Raw genomic sequence first — 21,608 nt, forward strand, 5'->3', positions numbered from 1 at the left:
ATCCTGTCTGGTCCAGCTACGATGGGTTTGTGCCCATAGACAATGTTGTTCCTGTAATGTCTGGTGAGGACCTGCTTACAACAGGCCTACAAGCCTCAGTCCAGCCTTCTCGCAGCCTATTGCAGACAATCTGAGCACTGATGGAGGGATTGTACGTTCCTGGTGTAACTCGGGAAGTTGTTGTTGCCATCCTGCACCTGTCCCGCAGGTGTGATGTTCGGATGTACCGATCCTGTGCAGGAATTGTTACACGTGGTCTGCCACTGTGAGGACGATCAGCGTCCGTCCTGTCTCCGGTTAGTCAGGCTGATTGAGGTAATATGTACGTATAGATATGGTTAAAGTGACTATGCATATATGATGAACAGAGAGTAGTAGTAGCGTAAAAGAGAGGTTGGTGGGTGGTGGGTGGCGGGAAACAAAGCAGATAGCCCGGTTAGCCAATGTGCGGGAGCACTGGTTGGTCGGCCCAATTGAGGTAGTATATACATAGTTAAAGTGACTATGCATATATGATAAACAGAGAGTAGCATCAGCATAAGAGTGGTTGGGTCGGGGGGGGATGTAGATGAGAATGGGGGCGTGCTCGGTCCTCCTTTTCCCGTAGTCCACAATCTCCTTAGTCTTGGTTACTTTGAGGGATAGGTTGTGGCACCATATGGCCAGGTCTCTGACCTCCTCCCTATAGGCTGTCTCGTCGCTGATCAGGCCTACCACTGTTGTGTCGTCTGCAAACTTGATGGTGTTGGAGTCATGCCTGGCCATGCAGTCGTGGGTGAACAGGGTGTACAGGAGGGGACTGAGCAAGCACCCCTGGGGAGCTCCAGTGTTGAGGATCAGCGTGGCAGATGTATTGCTACCTACCCTCACCACCTGGGGGCGGTGGATCCAGTTGCAGGATCCAGTCCAGAATCCAGTTGCAGAGGGAGGTGTTTAGTCCCAGGATCCTTAGCTTAGTGATGAGCTTTGAGGGTACTATGGTGTTGAACGCTGAGCTGTAGTCAATGAATAGCATTCTCACGTAAGTGTTCCTTTTATCCAGGTGGGAAAAGGTAGTGTGGAGTGCAATAGAGATTGCATCATCTGTGGATCTGTTTGGGCGGTATGCAAATTGGAGTGGGTCTAAGGTTTCTGGGATAATGGTGTTGATGTGAGCCATTACCAACCTTTCAAAGCACTTCCTGGCTACGGACGTGAGTGCTACGGGTCTGTAGTCATTTAGGCAGGTTGCCTTTGTGGTCTTGGGCACCGGGACTATGGTGGTCTGCTTGAAACATGTTGGTATTACAGACTCAGTCAGGGACATGTTGAAAATGTCAGTGAAGACACCTGCCAGTTGGTCAGCACATGCCCGGAGCACACGTCCTGGTAATCCGTCTGGCCCCGCAGCCTTGTACATGTTGACCTGCTTTAAGGTCTTACTCACTTTGGTTACGGAGAGCGTGATCACACAGTCGTCCGGAACAGCTGATGCTCTCATGCATGCCTCGGTGTTGCTTGCCTCGAAGTGAGCATAGAAGTGATTTAGCTCGTCTGGTAGGCTCGTGTCACTGGGCAGCTCGCGGCTGTGTTTCCCTTTGAAGTATGTAATAGTTTGCAAGCCCTGCCACATAAGACGAGCGTCGGAGCCGGTGTAGTATGATTCAATCTTAGCCCTGTATTGACGCTTTGCCTGTTTGATGGTTCGTCGCAGGGCATAGCAGGATTTCTTGTAAGCTTCCTGGTTAGAGTCCCGCACCTTGAAAGCGGCAGCTCTACCCTTTAGCTCAGTGCGAATGTTGCCTGTAATCCATGGCTTTGGTTGGGGTATGTATGTAAAGTCACTGTGGGGACGACGTCCTCGATGCACTTATTGATATAGCCAGTGACTGATGTGGTGTACTCCTCAATGCAATCGGAAGAATCCCGGAACATGTTCCAGTCTGTGATAGCAAAACAGTCCTGTAGTTTAGCATCTGCTTCATCTGACCACTTCTTTATAGACCGAGTCACTGGTGCTTCCTGCTTTMATTTTTGCTTGTAAGCARGAATCAGGAGGATAGAGTTGTGKTCGGATTTACCRAATRGAGGRYGAGGGAGAGCTTTGTACRCGTCTCTGTGTGYGGAGTACAGGTGATCTAGAATTTCTTTCCCTCTGGTTGCACATTTAACATGTTGATAGAAATTTGGTAGAACTGATTTAAGTTTCCCTGCATTAAAGTCTCCGGCCACTAGTAGCACTGCCTCTGGGTGAGTGGTTTCCTGTTTGCTTATACAGCTGACTGAGTGCGGTCTTAGTGCCAGCATCTGTCTCTGGTGGTAAATAAACAGCCACGAAAAGTATAGCTGAAAACTCTCTAGGCAAGTAGTGGCCTGCAATTTATCACAATATACTCTACTTCAGGCGAGCAAAATCTAGAGACTTTCTTAGATTTCGTGCACCAGCTGTTTACAAATATGCACAGACCGCCTCCCCTCGTCTTACCGGAGTGTGCTGTTCTATCTTGCCGGTGCAGTGTATATTCCGCTAGCTGAATATCCATGTCGTCATTCAGCCATGATTACGTGAAACATAGGATATTACAGTTTTTGATATTCGTGATCGTACCTCATCTAATTTATTTTCCAATGATTGCACGTTGGCGAGTAGTATTGACGTTAACGGCAGCTTTCACAGTCGCCTTCTCCGGGTCGTGACCAGCCATCCGGCTCGTGACAGGCATCCGGCTCGTTGTCCTCTGTACCTGCGTCGCTTCCTCTTGAAAATAACGGGGATGTCGGCCCTGTGGGGTATTTGGAGAATGTCCTGTGCGTCCTCCTTGTTGTAGAAAAAATCTTTGTCTAATCCGAGGTGAGTGATCGCTGTCCTGATATCAGAAGCTCTTTTTTGCCATAAGATACAGTTGCAGAAACATTATGTACAAAATATGTTACAAATAACGCGAAAAACCCCACATAATAGCACAATTGGTTGGGCACCCGTAAAACTGCTGCCATTTCATTCATTTACAGATTTACTCCCGTGTACACCTGTGTCACAGCTGGGGTCCGCCCCTATATATAGACCCCATGGCCTCGACACACGTTCTCTACATCACTGAGGAGCCTCTTGCACCGTAGAGGATTGGAGTGATCCAAATAGCTCACATAAACGTGGTTACATACGTAACCTTCGTTATGTTTCACTATACTGGATCACTCCAATATTTTGGTATACCCGTACCATCTGCCAAAACCACATCACAGCTCGCCATTGAGCGGGTCCTAGCTGGATGCAGGCGACGAACCCCCTTCATAAACCTGGACACCAAGGGACGGCGCCCCACTGGCCTGTCCATCCACCCTACATGGCAGGCAGATTTAGCGGCCAAATACCCTCTCAGTGTAGAGGCTGTCAAGCCCTCATCAAAGCGAGACTGCAAGTATTGGAGGACATACTGCACCCCGCATGACTCGGGCACAACCTCAATACCAGTGCACCAAGAGCAGAACAAGCACCAGTGCAGTTGTAGCCGGCGCCCTTGCGTGCTGCATGGTGTTCATTACACCCTCCTGTAGTCCTAACATAGACCATTGGTGCCGTTCAATGGCCAAGCCCACAGACTGAGGCGGTGCGGCCTTGGATGACACAGAGTTCCCCCGGCCTGAGACAGCAGGTCCGGTCTCAGGGGAAGTTGTCAAGGGGTCCCAGACAACAGTGACAGGAGAAGGCTGAACCAGGGTCATCAGGGCCAGTATGGGGCCACCAGAAGCAGACGATGCTCTGCCAACCTGGTCTTGTCCAGCACAGCCTGGATCAGGGGAAAAGCGTAACGCTCCAGCCCTGGCCAATCGTGAGCCTGGGCATCCAAGCCCAGAGGTAGCCCCTTCATGGTGGTGAACAGTGCCAGCATCGTCCCCCAGGAACAGCCTATCACTGGCCAACAGGGAACAGCTGTCGTCCCCATCGAAGCTATCAACCTCCTGACGCAGGGCATGCGCCCTCCATTCAAGGTGGTCCCAGCGGTCTGACTCCTGCCCCCGTCCAGGACTAGCAGCAGATGGGCTCTGCCTGCAGTGGCTCCGGGCACGCTTCCTGGGAGGGGTACTGTGCCCAGTAGAGTGACTAACAGCTTGCTGGCGCACCACTCCTGAAGGAGGGAGCTCGTCCCCAGCCTGAGCCCGAGCCTGGCCGACCCACTCGCGCATGGTCTCCAATCACACCAGGCGATGGCGTTCTGAGAACACCACAAAACAGGCGTCCTGTAGGGCGCTCCACCGCCCTCTCCGCGTGGCTCAAACCCAGGCAGTGCATACACGAGGTATACGGCTCTCCANCATTTTATTTTTATTTAACTAGGCAAGTCAGTTAAGAACAAATTCTTATTTACAATGACGACCTAGGAACAGTGGGTTAACTGCCTTGTTCAGGGGCAGAACGACAGATTTTTACCTTGTCAGCTCGGGGATTTGATCTAGCAATATTTTGGTTCCTGGCCCAACGCTCTAACCACTAGGCTACCTGCCACCCCTAACCTAACAACACCCAACCTTGAAAGTATAGTACTCAACACTTCAACCTCTTGTTACAAAACCTATTAACTAGCCTACTAATATTGTTGCACTCGCTAAGTCTAGGGGCCTAGTTAACTGTCTGTAACCTGATTTTGAGATGTGCATCTATACTGAACAAAAATATAAAACGCAACATGTCAAGTGTTGGTCCCATGTTCCATGAGCTGAAATAAAAGAACACAGAAATGTTCCATACGGACATGAAGCTTATTTCTCTCCAATTTTGTGCACACATTTGTTTACATCCCTATTAGTGAGCATTTCTCCTTTGCCATGATAATCCATCCACGTAATAGGTGTGGCATATCAAGAAGTTGATTAAACAGCATGGCCATTACATAGGTGCACCTTGTGCTGGGGACTCTAAAATGTGCAGTTCTCACAACACAACGCCACAGATGTCTGAAGTTGAGGGAGTGTGCAATTGGCATGCTGACTGCAGGAATGTCCACCAGAGCCGTTTCCAGAAAATGTAATGTTAATTTCTCTACCATAAGCCGCCTCCAACATCATTTTAGAAAATGTGGCAGTACGTCCACCTGGCCTCACAACCGCAGACCTCGTGTAACCATGCCAGTGGTGGACCCCCACATCTGGCTTCTTCACCTGCGGAATCATCTGTGACCAGCCACCCGGACAGCTGATGAAACTGAGTATTTCTGTCTGTTATAAAGAAAAACTCATCCTGATAGTCCCACCCACTTGGGAGCCAGGCCCACCCATGGCTGCATCCCTGACCAGTCATGTGAAATCCATAAATTAGGGCCTAATTTATTTCAATTGACTGATTTCCTTATATGAACCTTATCTCAGTAAAATCTTTGATAATGTTGCATGTTACTTTTATATTTTTGTTCAATATATGTGAGAAATCCGCTTATGAGGAAMCAGAATTTTGACTTTGATGACATGTTTAGTATCATGATACTCTATACCATTACGATACTTGATGCCAAAACGACAACGCCAAAAAAAGGCGAATTAGCCACGGTCATAGAATGGCACTTGATCCAGACATATCTTTTGAGTTCAATATAATTACATTTTTTATTTGAATATATGCATTAATGAATCAATTATACATTACATTTTACTTTGATAAAAAAAACTAACATCAACGTAATAATTTATTTGAAAGGTAAATCTCTATTGATGAACTGGGTAAACTAAGATGTAGCCAAGGCCTTTTCACAATACAAGTGAATGCATTTTCAATAGGAGTCTGTGCATGCATTGAGTTATTGAACTTGTTTTGGCTGATTTAATGACGCTACAGATGAAAAACAATCTGTTTACCTTCCATTTGGGACTATTTATTGTACTGATCGAAGGTCACGTATGTAACAATGGTTATGTGAGCTATTTGGATCACTCCAGTATATTGGTACCACTCCGCGGCGGAGGGATACATCCGAGGTGAGGATTTCAAATCAAATCAAAGTTTATTTGTCACATGCGCTGAATACAACAGGTGTAGACCTTACAGTGAAATGCTTACTTACAGGCTCTAAACAATAGTGTAAAAAAGGTATTAGGTGAACAATAGGTAGGTAAAGAAATCTGTAGTCCTGTAGGGCGCTCCACCGCCCTCTCCGCGTGGCTCAAACCCAGGCAGTGCATACACGAGGTATACGGCTCTCCAGGGGGGGGTGCCACCATCACACCTGTCAAAAAGGGAAGCCAGCAAGGCCACGGAGCCAAGCCAGCAAGGCCACGGAGCCAAGCCAGCAAGGCCACGGAGCCAAGCCAGCAAGGCCACGGAGCCAAGCCAGCAAGGCCACGGAGCCAAGCCAGCAAGGCCACGGAGCCAAGCCAGCAACGCCCTGGGAGAGTTTGTCATGACCCACTTGGAAGAATAGGAACCCGGTGAGGGATAAATTACCCAGTATTTCTGCAAAAACAGGGAAGACCCGTGTAGGAAATACAGGCAGGCAAAAAACAGCAAACAGGTAATGGATTTGAATTATGTGTTTTCATTTTTTTACACCAACTGCAATATTAATACATTCCCTGAATTCATTAAAGAGAAATAATGTAATTTCATAGTTTTGATCTATTCAATATTATTCTACAATTTAGAAAGAATAACCCTCGAATTAGTAGGTGTGTCCAAACTTTTGACTGGTACTGCATATTGGAATCACAGAAATGCCTTTTCATATGCTGTCAATTGCACATTTTTATTTMTGTTCTTGGAGAACTGGCATGTTTTCATACTGTATTGCTCCCTGAATTTATTAAAGAGAAATAATGCAATCATTCTGTCTTGAAAGATATGATGTAGGGAAAATATTTTTACATAATTGACATGRTGTGCTGTTTATATTATTTAACATGTTATTATAAATATGCTTGGAGGAATGATTACACATTTGGKTATCAGAAAAAAAARCAAGGGTCTTTGATATGAGGTGCCATAGATGGGTTGGTTGTTTCGTAACAAAACCGACGTGTGCGCAACTATGGGGCAAAACAGACTTGGCTTAGATTGTTGACAACATGTAAACTATATTACAGTTGTTGGTTATGTAGCTAGTTCATTTTAGCCATATGAGCAATGACATGAAATCAGTCAAAACAAGACATGGTATCAAGAACAAGAATGAAACTAACTGAAACAAATCACTTACTCATGCATGGCAGTTTCTTGTCATTGTTGGTAGCTATTTGGCCATCCAGAATCAAAAGAACTCACTGACTTCTGCACATTTTAGCTGCACATTGTCAGCTAAAACATCTATTAGCCAATCACATTTGTTGTTTCTTCTCTCCAATAGACAGTGACGTTCTTACATTGTTAGAGAGCGACCAGAAAGTTTTCAAAATGGGACTCGAAAGTACTATGGTGTGGTAAGAATAACACACATCTTGTTTGATTTATATCTGTTTCATAAATGATTTATTTATACGTTACAATGAAGGGAAGGAAACGCCGACGCAATTGTATACTTCTTGGGGTAAAATTGTTTATGCTAGCTAAACCAGTGATATAGGGGGATTACTGATACTGACTGACTGGCCTGGCTGAGTCGTTATCTATCGGTGTCAGGGAACATCAAGGCACAAAATTTGTCAACACTTTTCATTATCATATACGTTACTTGTCACTTTGAACAAATGGATAACAAACCAATGGCACCTGTTTGCCTACTAGCATAATGTTAATGTTAATAACTAGCTTTGCCTGCCATTTAGCTAAACGTTAGCTTAGCTTGTATGCTAATCACAAGAGGTTGTCTAACGTTAATTGCTAGCTAGCTGGCTAAGTTAGACAGACATTAACTGTAGCTAACAGTTTGTCTTTGCTTGCAATTTATTCAGCCTAGTTCTTCATATTTCCGGGTGTATATCAATTGGCTTCTTTACATATGTAATATTTCTGGGTGCTCTAGCTACTTGGCTAGAGTCCCCTGGCCCTGTGAATATTTATTAATGGGGGCGGGTGTTGCTCATTCCTATCCTACATGCCAGTTTATCTTGAATGTTTCAACTGTCATCCAAACTATTCTAGTCTCCAGAGTCCAGAAAGGCATAAGAATGGCATTTGTTGATTTTTATCTAGCTGTTTACATTATCTTTCATTAGCTACCCTTTTACATTTTGCAGTGTCACCATTCTGAAAGCAGGTGTTTATAGAGCTGTGCAATATGGACAAAAATCCATATCGCTATACATTGCCTGAATTGATGTGATGATGATAAATGGGACGATAAGTCAGAAGCATTCATGTGCATTTCTTTAAATTAGCATTTAAACTGCTATTAACGGTAGTTTGATTGTAGTAGCCATCAATTGGCCCATTAACGATCACCCATATTAGCACACTTGTTTAATTTCAAACTTCACATTTCTCTAGTATAGGCTACTTATCATAATGAACGTTGTCAGCAAAAGGCCTGCGATAAATGAYTTGTATGATCCGTGTCGATCATTTTCAGTTTATCGTCCCAGCTCTGCATAGCAGCATTAACCATTCTGAWARTCCTATTGTTCTCCAGTCCGACTAATTTATGTCCCTCTCTCATCTCCAGTGTGGACAATAGTGAGTATATGCGCAATGGAGACTTCCTGCCCACTAGACTACAAGCCCAGCAAGATGCCGTCAACATCRTCTGTCACTCCAAAACTCGGGCAAACCCCGAGAACAATGTTGGCTTAATCTCGATGGCTAAGTAAGCTTGTGTTTTTTTGTGTGTTCAAAATATGAGTTGTCTGAYGGAGAACAAACAACTATTCTGAAACTAGTGTTTCATATGAACATGTGAGTCTGAGACAAATTGAACCGTGTGGCCTGTAAAATAAAATGCAGGCCTCTGATATCAAATAGTGGTGTTTAGGTGGAAAACTGATGCCTTGACTGACAGACATTCCCAGTTTTAATGCTGTTTGGTTGGATTTTTTATGTTTGACTGCAGTAACTGTGAGGTCTTGACCACACTGACCCCAGACACTGGCCGCATCCTGTCCAAACTGCACGCTATCCAGCCCAAAGGCAAGATATGCTTCTGCACTGGCATCCGGGTGGCCCATGTGAGTGTCATTGCCTCTRCAGAAAATATCATATAAGCCAAATCATTATTTTACACTGAGTTACAAAGGTTGCAATTGAGCAGGCTAGTGTTGTGTGTTCATGCATAATGTGTTTTTCTCCGTGTCTATGTAGCTGGCTCTAAAGCACAGACAGGGGAAGAACCACAAGATGAAGATAATTGCCTTTGTGGGCAGCCCTGTGGAAGACAGTGACAAGGATGTGAGTTTGCCACCTACCAGTGTCTTATCTGAACATATCTTACTTTGATGATATAGCAACTAGCCTAAGTATTATGTAATTTTTCTCACAATGGTACTTTTCTCTGGCACATACAATTTCTGTATAAAATGAATGTACATTATAGCTGGTCCCACAGAAGGTGTGTTTTCAACAATAGACATGCAGCTTGTCACCATGGTTACTGGTCTTTCTCTCACCCTCTGCTTCCGTTCCTCCCAATCTATGGCCCCCACAGCTTGTTAAAATGGCCAAGCGCTTAAAGAAAGAGAAGGTCAATGTGGATATTATAAATTTTGGGGAAGAGGTAAGACTTATTTCCTTGTGCCAGTATTTTTAATTAGCCCTATTATTTTTATGTATACAGTTGAAGTCGGAAGTTTACATACACTTAKGTTGGAGTCATTAAAACTTGTTTTTCAACTTCTCCACAAATTTCTTGTTAACAAACTATAGTTTTGGCAAGTCGGTTAGCACATCTACTTTGTGCACGACACAAGTAATTTTTCCAACAATTGTTTACAGACAGATTATTTCACTTATAATTCACTGTATTACAATTCCGGTGGGTCAGAAGTTTACATACGCTAAGTTGACTGACTTTAAATAGCTTGGAAACTTCCAGAAAATKATGTAATGGATTTAGAAGCTTCTGATAGGCTAATTGACATCATTTGAGTCAATTGGAGGTGTACCTGTGGATGTATTTCAAGGCCTACCTTCAAACTCAGTGCCTCTTTGCTTGACATCGAAATAAAAATAAATCAGCCAAGAACTCAGAACAAAATTGTAGACCTCCACAAGTCTGGTTCATCCTTGGGAGCAATTTCCAAGCGCCTGAAGGTACCACGTTCATCTGTACAAACAATAGTACACAACTATAAACACCATGGGACCACGCAGCCATCATACCGCTCAGGAAGGAGACGCGTTCTGTCTCCAAGAGATGAATGTACTTTGGTGCAAAAAAATCCCAGAACAACAGCAAAGGACCTTGTGAAGATGCTGGAGGAAACGGGTACAAAAGTATCTATATTCACAGTAAAACGAGTCCTATGTTGACATAACCTGAAAGGCCGCTCAGCAAGGAAGAAGCTACTGCTCCAAAACCTCCATTAAAAAAGCCAGACTACGTTTGCAACTGCACATGGGGACAAAGATCGTACTTTTTGGAGAAATGTCCTCTGGTCTGATGAAACAACAATAGAACTGTTTGGCCATAATGACTATTGTTATGTTTGGATGAAAAAGGGGGAGGCTTGCAAGCCAAAGAACACCATCCCAACCGTGAAGCACGGAGCATCATGTTGTGGGAGTGCTTTGCTACAGGAGGGACCAGTGCACTTCACAAAATAGATGGCATCATGAGGGGAAAATTGTGGATATGTTGAAGCAACATCTCAAGACATCAGTAAGGAAGTTAAAGCTTGGTCGCAAATGGGTCTTCCAAATGGATAATGACCCCAAGCATACTTCCAAAGTTGTGGCAAAATGGCTTAGGGACAACAAAGTCAAGGTATTGGAGTGGCCATCACAAAGCTCTGACCTCAATCCTATAGAAAATTTGTGGGCAGAAATGAAAATGCCTGTGCGAGCAAGGAGGCCTACATACCTGACTCCGTTACACCAGCTCTGTCAGGAGGAATGGGCCAACATTCACCCAACTTATTGTGGGAAGCTTGTGGAAGGCTACCCGAAACGTTTGACCCAAGTGAAACAATTTAAAGGCAATGCTACCAAATACCTATTGAGTGTATGTAAACTTCTGACCCACTGGGAATGTGATGAAAGAAATAAAAGCTGAAATAAATCATTCTCTCTACTATTATTCAGACATTTCACATTCTTAAAATAGTGGTGATCCTAACTGACCTAAGACAGGACATTTTTACTAGGATTAAACGTCAGGAATTGTGTAAAACTGAGTTTAAATGTATTTGACTAAGGTGTATGTAAACTTCCGACTTCAACTGTACGTACATACATACAGTGAGCACCATAATTCATTGGACAGTGACCATTTTTTTGTTATTTTGGTTCTGTACTCTAGCACTGAGTTTGAAAGGATACAATGTCAATGAGGGTGAAGTGCAGACTGTCAGCTTTAATTTGAGGGTATTTTTATACATATCGGATGAACCGTTTAGAAATGACAGCACCTTTTGTACATGGTCCCTTCCCCCCCCCCATTTTAAGGTACTACAAGTATTTGTTGAATTGGCTTCACAGATGTGTGTCGTTAGGCAGGTGTATTCATTTGTGTCGTTAGTGAATGCAGGAGAGCTGTTGATGAATGTATTGATTCTAGACTGCTATTGCCTATGGAGGTTGTTGTTGGGGTGTGACAACACGAGGAAGACAGCAGTGTCGATGCAAATGTAGCTGGCTGTCATRAGGCTCATAAAATCAATCAATCAGGAACATTGCAAAAACCCTGGGCATGCCCAAGTCAACAGTTTGGTTCATCATTAACAAGAAAAAAAACAACCGGTGAACTCAATTATGTCAAAAGACCCGGTAGACTGAGGAAGACCACTGTAGTGGATGACCGGAGAATACTCTCTATGGTGAAGAAAACCCCCCTGACAACAGCCCAACAGATCAAACACACTCTCTTGGATGCAGGTGTAGATGTCAAAGTCTACCATACGTGGAAGACTACACCAGCAGGACTACAGAGGGTACACTACAAGATGCAAACCACTGATAAGCCTGAAGAACAGAAAGGCGAGATTACAGTTTGCTCTAAAGCACCTAAAAGAGCCACAAGAGTTCTGGATTTTTTTTTATTGTGGACAGATGAGGCAAAGACTAACATGTACCAGAGTGATGGAAAGAGAAAAGTGTGGAGAGAAAAAAAAAAGACATGCCCATGATCCAAAGCATACCACCTCATCAATGAAACATGGTGGAGGGGGTGTTATGGCTTGGGCCTGTATGGCTGCCAGTGGAACAGGCTCACTTGTCTTTATCGATGATGTGACTGCAGACAGAAGTAGAACAATGAATTCTGAAGTCTACAGAAATATTTTATCTGCTCAAATAAAACCAAATGCCTTCCAACTCATTGAACGGCACTTCATCATGCAACAAGACAATGACCCTAAACATACTGCTAGAGCAACGAAGAGGTTTTTGATGGCSAAAAAGTGGAAAATCCTTGACTGGCCGAGTCAATCACCRGATCTGAATCCAATTGAACATGCWTTTTACATGCTGAAGAGGAGACTGAATCAAATCAAATGTATTTATATAGCCCTTCTTACATCAGCTGATATCTCAAAGTGCTGTACAGAAACCCAGCCTAAAACTCCAAACAGCAAGCAATGCAGGTGTAGAAGCACGGTGGCTAGGAAAAACTCCCTAGAAAGGCCAAAACCTAGGAAGAAACCTAGAGGGGACCCGGGCTATGAGGGGTGGCCAGTCCTCTTCTGGCTGTGCCGGGTGAAGATGTTCAAATGTTCATAAATGACCAGCATGGTCAAATAATAATAATCACAGTAGTTGTCGAGGGTGCAACAAGTTAAGCCCTTATTAATAAATGTCAGTTGGCTTTTCATAGCCGATCATTGAGAGTATCTCTACCGCTCCTGCTGTCTCTAGAGAGTTGAAAACAGCAGGTCTGGGACAGGTAGCACGTCTGGTGAACTGGTCAGGGTTCCCATAGCCACAGGCAGAGCAGTTGAAACTGGAGCAGCAGCATGACCAGGTGACTCGGGACAGCAAGGAGTCATCATGCCAGGTAGTCCTGAGGCATGGCTTTAGGGCTCAGGTCCCCCGAGAGAGAAAGAAAGAAAGAGAGAATTAGAGAGAGCATACTTAAATTCACACAGGACACCGGATAAGACAGGAGAAATACTCAGATATAACAGACTGACCCTAGCCCCCGACACATAAACCTCTGCAGCATAAAATACTGGAGGCTGAGACAGGAGGGGTCAGGAGACACTGTGGCCCCATCCGATGATACCCCCGGACAGGGCAGTAGTCCCCAAATCAAGCAGGAACTGAAGATGGCTACAGTACAGGCCTGGCAGAGCATCACCAGGGAAGATACCCAGCGTCTGGTGATGTCGATGCATCGCAGACTTCAAGCAGTCATTGCATGCAAAGGATATGCGACCAAATATTAACAATGATTACTTTATTCTACATTATGTTAAACTGTCCAATGTTTTTTGATGCCCGAAAATGGGGGGGACTATGTACAAAAGCTTCTATAATTTGTAAACGGTTCATCCGATATGTATGAAAATACCCTCAAATTAAAGCTGACAGCTGACAGTGCACTTCACCCTCATTGTCATTGTATCCTTTCAAACTCAAAGTGCTAGAGTACAGAACCAAAATAACTTAACAAAATGTCACTGTCCAATGAATTATGGTGCTCACTGTACATGCATGCATACATACATACATACATACATACATACATACATACATACACCAGTCAAAAGTTTGGACACACCTAGGGTTTTTCTTTATTTTTTACTATTTTCTACATTGTAGAATAATAGAGAAGACAGCAAATGAAATATCACATGGAATCATGTGGTAACCAAAAAAGTTTTMTAGTTTTATATATCTATTTTATATTGAGATTCTTCAAAGTATCCAACCTTTGCTTTGATGACAGCTTTGTACACTCTTGGCATTCTCTCAACCAGCTTCATGAGGTAGTCACCTGGAATGCATTTCAATTAACAGGTGTGCCTTGTTAAAAGATAATTTGTAGAATTTATTTCCTTATTGCATTTGAGCCAATCATTTGTGTTGTGACAAGGTAGGGGTGGTATACAGAACATAGCCTTCTTTGGTAAAATACCAATTCCAYATTATGGCAAGAACAGCTCAAATAAGCAGAGAAATGACAGTCCATCATTACTTTGACTGACCTTCATGTCTTAATCTGGAAATTGTCAAGAACTTTGAAAGTTACTTCAAGTGCAGTCGCAAAACCCATCAAAGGCTATGATAAAATTGGCTCTCATGAGGACAGCCACAGGAATGGAAAACCCAGAGTTACCTCTGCTGCAGGGGGTGAAGGGCAGGGGTGTATGATTCATTATTAACTACTCTGATGTGATTGTGATAACATACAGGAACTCAAGTCCTTTTGTTCACCCGACCTAGAATATCTCGCAATCAAATGCCGACCGTATTACCTCCCAAGAAAATGATCTTCGGTTATAGTCACATCCGTGTATATTCTCCCTTAAGCCGATACCACGACGGCCCTCAAAGAACTTCATTGGACTTTATGCAAACTGAAAATCACATATCCTGAGGCTGCATTTATTGTATCTGAGGATTTTAGCAAAGAAAATTTGAGGAAAATGCTACCGAAGTTCTATCAACATATCGACTGTAGTACTCGCGCTGCTAAAACACTCGACCACTGTTACTCCAACTTCCGGGATGCCTATAAGGCCCTCCCTTCGTCAAATCTGATCACGACTCCATTTTGCTTCTGCTTTCCTATAGGCAGAAACTCAAACAGGAAGTACCCGTGCTAAGGACTATTCAATGCTGGTCTGACCAATCGGAATCCACGCTTCAAGATTGTTTTGATCACGCAGACTGGGATATGTTSCGGGTAGCCTTTGAGAATAASATTGACTRATACACTGTTACGGTGACCTAATTTATCAGGAAGTGTAWAGGAGAKGTTGTACMCMCGGACTATTTAAACCTACCCTAACCAGAAACCGTAGATGGCAGCAGTCGCGCAAAACTGAAAGCGYGAACCACCGCATTTAAGGTGACTGGTAATATGGCCGACTACAAACAGTGTACTTATTCCCTCCGTAAGGCAATCAAACAGGCAAACGTCAGTATAAAGACAAAGTGGAGTCGCAATTCAACGGCTGACACGAGACGTATGTGGCAGGGTCTAAAGACAATCACGGACTACAAAGGGAAAACCAGCCACATCGCGGACACTGTCTCACTGACGAGCTAAACACCTTAACCCACTTTGAGGATAACACAGTGCCACCGACGCAGCCCGCTACCAAAGACTGTGGGTTCAAATTCTCAGTGGCCGACGTAAGTAATTTAAGMGTGTTAACCCTCGCAAGGCTGCTGGCCCAGAAGGGCATCCCTAGCCACGTCCTCTGAGCATGCGCAGACCAGCTGGCTGGAGTGTCCACCATTGTTCCTGTACCCAAGAAGGCAAAGGTAACTGAACTAAATTACTATCGCCCCGTAACACTCACTTCTGTCATCATGAAGTGCTTTGAGAGACTAGTCAAGGATCATATCACCTCACCTGACACCCTAGACCCACTTCAATTTGCTTACCTCCCCAAAAGATCTACAGACAATGCTATCTCACTGCACACCGCCCTGTCCCATCTGGACAAGAGGAATATCTATGTAAAAATGCTGTTCATTGACTTTAGCTCAGCATTCAACACCATAGTATCTTYCAAGCGTATCATGAAGCTTGAGGGCCCTGGCTCTGAACCCCGCCCTGTGCAACTTCCTGACAGGCCGYCCCCAGGTGGTAAAGGTAGAAAACAACACCTCCACTTCGCTGATCCTCAACACAGGGGCCCCACAAGGCTGTGTGCTCAGCCCTCTCTTGTACTCCCTGTTCACCCATGACTGCGTGGCCACGCACGCCTCCAACTCAGTCATCAAGTTTGCAGACGACAAAACAGTAGTAGGCATGATTTCCAACAATGACGAGACAGCCTACTGGAAGGAAGTGAGGGCCCTGGGAGTGTGGTGCCAGGAAAATAACCTCTCACTCAAAGTCAACAAAACACAGGAGCTGATCGTGGACTTCAGGAAACATCAGAGGGAGCACCCCCATATCCACATCGACAGGACCGCAGTGGATAAGGTGGAAAGCTTCAAGTTCTTTGGCATATCCATCACCGACAAACTGAAATGGTCCACCCACACAGACAGTGTGGTGAAGAAGGTGCAACAGTGCCTCAGGAGGCTGAAGAAATTTGGCTTGGCACCTAAAACCCTCAAACTTTTACAGATGCACAATTGAGAGCATCCTGTCGGGCTGTATCACCTCCTGGTATGGAAACTGTTCCGCCCACAACCGCAGGGCTCTCCAGAGAGTGGTGCAATCTGCCCAACGCATCGTCCGGGGCTACCTGCCCTCCAGGACACCTACAGCACCCGATGTCACAGGAAGGCCAAAAAGATCATCAAAGACAACAACCACCCGTGCCACGGCCTTCTGGATGATAACGGGGTGAACAAGCAAAGTCAGTACAGGTGCATCAAAGCTGGGACCGAGAGACTGAAAAACAGCTTCTATCTCAAGGCCATCAGACTTAAATAGCCATCACTAGCACATTAGAGGCTGCTGCCCCATATACATAGACTTGAAATCACAGGCCGCTTTAATAGTAGAACACTAGTCACTTTAATAATRTTTACATATTTTGTATTACTCATCTCATATGTATATACTGTATTCTATTCTGCTGTGTCTTAGTCTATGCCGCTCTGACATTGCTCGTCCAAGTATTTATACATTCTTAATTCCATTCCTTTGCTTTAGATTTGTGTGTATTGTTAGATATTACTTGTTAGATATTACTGCACTGTTGGAGCTAGAAACACAAGCATTTCACTACACCCGCAGTAACATCTGCTGGACACGTATGTTGCCAATAAAATTWGATTTGATTTTCAGAGGATAAGTTCATTAGAGTTAACAGCCTCAGAAATTGCAGCCCAAATAAATGCTTCACAGAGTTCAAGTAACCGACACATCTCAACATCGACTGTTCAGAGGAGACTGCGTGAATCAGGCCTTCATGGTCGAATTGCTGCAAAGAAACCACTCCTAAAGGACACCAATAAGAAGAAGAGACTTGCTTTGTCCAAGAAACAGGAACAATGGACATTAGACCGATGGAAATCTGTCCTTTTGGTCCAATGAGTCCAAATTTGAGATTTTTGGTTCCAACCRCCGTCTCTTTGTGAGACGCAGAGTAGGTGAACAGATGWTCTCTGCGTATGTGGTTCTCATTGTGAAGCATGGAGGAGGTAGTGTGGAGGTGATTTTCTGGTGACACTGTCGTTCACTTATTTAGAATTCAAGGCACACTTAACCAGCATGGCTACCACAGCATTCTGCAGCGATACGCCATCCCATTTGGTTTGCGTTTAGTTGGACTATCATTTGTTTTTCAACAAGACAATGACCCACACACCTCCAAGCTGTGTAAGGGCTATTTGAACAAAAAGGTGTGATGGAGTGCTGCATCAGATGACCTGGCCTCCACAATTACCCAACCTCAACCCAATTGAGATGATTTGGGATGAGTTGGACCGCAGAGTGATGGAAAAGCAGCCAATAAGTGCTGAACATATGTGGGAACTCCTTCGACTGTTGGAAAAGCATTCCAGGTGAAGCTGGTTGAGAGAATGCCAAGAGTGTGCAAAGCTGTCAATGCAAAGGATGCTACTTTTGAAGAATATAAAACATATTTTGATTTGTTTAACACTTTTTTGGTTACTACATGATTTCATATGTGTTATTCAATAGTTTTGATGTCTCAACTATTATTCTACAGTGTCGAAAATAGTCAACATAAAGAAAAACCCTGGAATGAGTAGGTGTGTCTAAACTTTTGACTGGTACTGTTTATATATACAGAAAGTATTCAGACCCCTTGACTTTTTCCACATTTTGTTAGGTTACAGCCTTATTTTTAAAAGTATGTTGTTGTTTTTCACTCAAACTACACACAATACCCCATAATGATAAAGCTAAAACAGGTTTTTAAATGTTTTTGCTTATTTTTTTTACTCAGTACTTTGTTGAAGCACCTTTGGCAGCGATTACAGCCTCGAATCTTCTTGGGTGTGACGCTACAAGCGTGGCACACCASATCCTCTCAAGCTCTGTCAGGTTGGATGGGGAGCGTTGCTGTACAGCTATTTTCAGGTCTATCCACAGATGTTCGATCGAGGTCTAGACTCTTGCTGGGCCACTCAAGGACATTCAGAGACTTGCCCCRAAGCSACTCCTGTGTTGTCTTGGCTGTGTGCTTAGTGTTGTTGTCCTGTGGGAAGGTGAATCTTCGCCCCAGTCTGAGGTCATGAGCGCTCTGAAGYAGGTTTTCATCAAGGGTTTCTCTGTACTTTGCTCTGTTCATCTTTGCCTCGRTCCTGACTGGTCTCCCAGTCTCTGCTGCTGAAAAACATCCCCACAGCACGATGCTGCCACCACAATGTTTCACTGTAGGGATTTTGCCAGGTTTCCTCAGATGTGACACTTGGCATTCAATGTTGGTTTCATCAGATAATTTTTCTCATGGTCTGAGTGTCCTTTAGGTGCCTTTTGTGAAACTCCAAGCAGGATGTCGTGCCTTTTTACTGAGGAGTGGCGTCTGTCTGGCCATTCTACTGTGAAGGCCTGATTTGGTGGAGGGCTRTAGAGATGGTTTTCCTTCTGGAAGGTTCTCCCATCTCCACAGAGGAAGTCTGGAGCTCTGTCAGAGTGACCATTSGGTTCTTGGTCACCTCCCTGCCCACGACCCTTCTCCCCCGATTTCCAAGAGCTGGCCGCCCGGCCAAACTGAGCAGAGTCTTGGTGGTTYCAAACTTCTTCCATTTAAGAATAATGGAGGCAACTCTGTTCTTGGGGACCTTCAATGTTGCAGACATTTTTTGGTACCCTTCCCCAGATCTGTGCCTTGACACAATCCTTTTTCGGAGCTCTACGGACAATTCCCTTGACCTCATTGCTTGGTTTTTGCTCTGACATGCCTTGGGACCTTATATAGACAGGTGTGTGCCTTTCCAAATCATATCCAATCAATTGAATTTACCACAGGTGGACTCCCAAGTTGTGGAAACATCTCAAGGATGATCAATGGAAACAGGRTGCACCTGAGCTCAATTTCGAGTCTCCTAGCAAAAGGTCTGAATACTTATGTAACTAAGGTATGTTTTTCATTTTTTTTAATATATTAGCAAAAATCTGTTTTTTTTGCTTTGTCATTATGGGGGTGGGGGGGTGTGTGTGGATTGAGGGGGGGGGGCAATTTTAATACATTTTAGAATAAGGCAGTAACCTAACAAAATGTGGGRAAAGTCAAGGGATCTGAATACTTTCCAAAGGCGTGTGTGTGTGATTAACACAATTCCTTGGTTTTAACTCCTGCTTGTTTCCATTTCAAGCTAAATACATTTATTTTATACATTTTCATAGATAACACAGTATTAACTCTTGAATTGTTCATTCTCTCTCTCCCCTTCTCCCATATTCTCTATTGCTTCCTCCAGGAGTTTAATACGGAAAAGCTGACTGCCTTCATCAACACTCTGAATGGGAAGGAGGGTACGGGTTCCCACCTGGTGACTGTACCCCCAGGGCCTAGCCTGGCTGACGCCCTGCTCTCCTCCCCCATCCTGGCTGGGGAAGGAGGCTCCATGATGGGCCTGGGCGCCAGCGACTTTGAGTTTGGCGTGGACGCCGACCCCGAGCTTGCTCTGGTAAAAATGCAATAGGGTCCCTTTTAAAGTGACATTTTTGCATTTACATTTTGGTCATTTAGCAGATGCTCTTATCCAGAGTGACCTTAATCAGTGAACCAGAGTTACCAGCATACAGTTTTTCTGGCATTTAACTAACTGTGTGTCCCTCTCTACTCAGGCTCTGCGTGTGTCCATGGAGGAGCAGAGACAAAGGCAGGAGGAGGAGGCTCGCCAGGTGGCTGTTGCTTCTGCAGCCGATGTCACCACAGCAGACAGTAAAGAAAGGGAGGGTAGGGATAGCTATGTGTGTATATGTAGTGAGTACGTTTTGTGTATCCCTTTTGTCTGCTGTATTATTTATGCATAACCCTTCTAATTTCTCACGTATGTTAGTTATAAAGGAGAATACAGATGTTTGTACTGTAATGGTTTAATTGACTCGCTCTCAGAATCCGAGGAGGCCCTGCTAAAGATGTCGGTGTCTCAGCCTGAGACGGGTGGTGCTGCAGTGCTGCCTGACTTCAGCAATATGACAGAGGAGGAGCAGATTGCATACGCAATGCAAATGTCTCTGGCTGGAGAGGGTGCGTTATAATCACCATCCACACTCATGCTTTCAGAATAGCATCCACTGACACACACACACTTTGCGGTGTGGATGATTAAAAATGGACCCTAGGTAGGTATTTTTTGTAACATTTCGTTTTAAAGCTTGGTACTTACCATTGATCTGGACTGTCGTAGTTACACTGACACACCGCAAACAAAAACAAAGGGACAGGTGCAGCCACTTGACATTTCCAGATACATAGAGTTTCCATATGATATACATTTGATTTGATTTTGACTCTCCCTCCATTCCCTACCAACCCGTCCCTGTGATTAGAGTATGGAGATGCTATGGACACTGAAMCTGCCAAGGTAGGTAACTCGCATGATCAGTGAAATCAGAAACCTTATAGTTTGTTTTTCAATACAGTCGTGTGACGTCGGTCCGCTACAATTTCCCAGTTGCAGTTTATGAAACACGCCCTTCCTCGATTTAGTCACTGATGTTTTGTCTCATTCATGTGTAAGTTCTGCATCTCCCTTCCAATCAGGATCACCTCTATTTGCAAGTACATGTACCAGGAATTTGACCTGCTGAAATGGTGCTAACAAACAGAATATATAATCAGTGCGTGCCCTTATTAATGATGTGCGTTGTGGTTCTTCCTCAGGAGGAGGATGACTATGATGTGATGCAGGACCCAGAGTTCCTCCAAAGCGTCCTGCAGAACCTGCCAGGTGTCGATCCTAACAATGAGGCCATCCGAAACGCCATGGGCTCCCTGGCCTCCCAGACAGGCACACCCAAGCCTAACCGCAAGAAAGACGAGGATAAGAARAAATGAGGCATGGGGACAGACAAATTGACGACACACATGGGTTGTGTCCGAAGTGGCACCCTTTTCCCTAAATAGTGCACTACTTTTGACATGGCTCTGGTAGGGTAGTTGACACCGACAGAATTATGCAAGGCTACAGACAGAAAGACAGTTGGACGGACACCAATGCATGATATGACAGACAGTCAACAACATTCACAAGAAACCCACAAGCACGCACAAACAGACCAGACAATAAGACCAAACCGGAATGCACCAGGATTGTCATACAATCTAAAAATKGAATATCTATCTTTTCCGGTTTCTCACTGATTTACCCCATCTTATTAACTGACTGACTCGCAGACTGACTGGCATTATACGTTGTATTTAATGACAGGTCCCCAAGCTTGTAAACTAAACAATATCCTCCTTTTATTTTTGTTATTTTTCCATTGCAATAAATAAGATGAATGAAG

At 44.3% G+C, this 21,608-nt stretch overlaps 1 protein-coding gene across 9 annotated transcripts; it reads left to right on the top strand.

Moving 5' to 3' along the window:
- Positions 1-7,273: 7,273 nt before the first annotated feature.
- On the top strand, positions 7,274-21,607 carry LOC111954957 (26S proteasome non-ATPase regulatory subunit 4). Of its 9 annotated transcripts, none has more exons than XM_023974926.2 (10): positions 7,274-7,383; positions 8,565-8,705; positions 8,937-9,063; positions 9,197-9,283; positions 9,540-9,608; positions 19,571-19,780; positions 19,941-20,079; positions 20,212-20,346; positions 20,649-20,683; positions 20,983-21,607. In XM_023974926.2, the coding sequence occupies exons 1-10, from the start codon at positions 7,358-7,360 to the stop codon at positions 21,154-21,156; spliced, it is 1,143 nt and encodes a 380-aa protein (XP_023830694.1). In that variant the 5' UTR covers positions 7,274-7,357; the 3' UTR covers positions 21,157-21,607. The 9 variants fall into 9 exon arrangements, with proteins under 9 accessions (XP_023830694.1, XP_023830696.1, XP_023830698.1 ...); XM_023974928.2 differs by having other exon boundaries at positions 19,941-20,052; XM_023974930.2 differs by having other exon boundaries at positions 19,941-20,037.
- Position 21,608: the final 1 nt, after the last annotated feature.

This window comes from Salvelinus sp. IW2-2015, linkage group LG30 (assembly GCF_002910315.2).
Source record: "Salvelinus sp. IW2-2015 linkage group LG30, ASM291031v2, whole genome shotgun sequence".
Lineage (NCBI taxonomy): Eukaryota > Metazoa > Chordata > Actinopteri > Salmoniformes > Salmonidae > Salvelinus > Salvelinus sp. IW2-2015.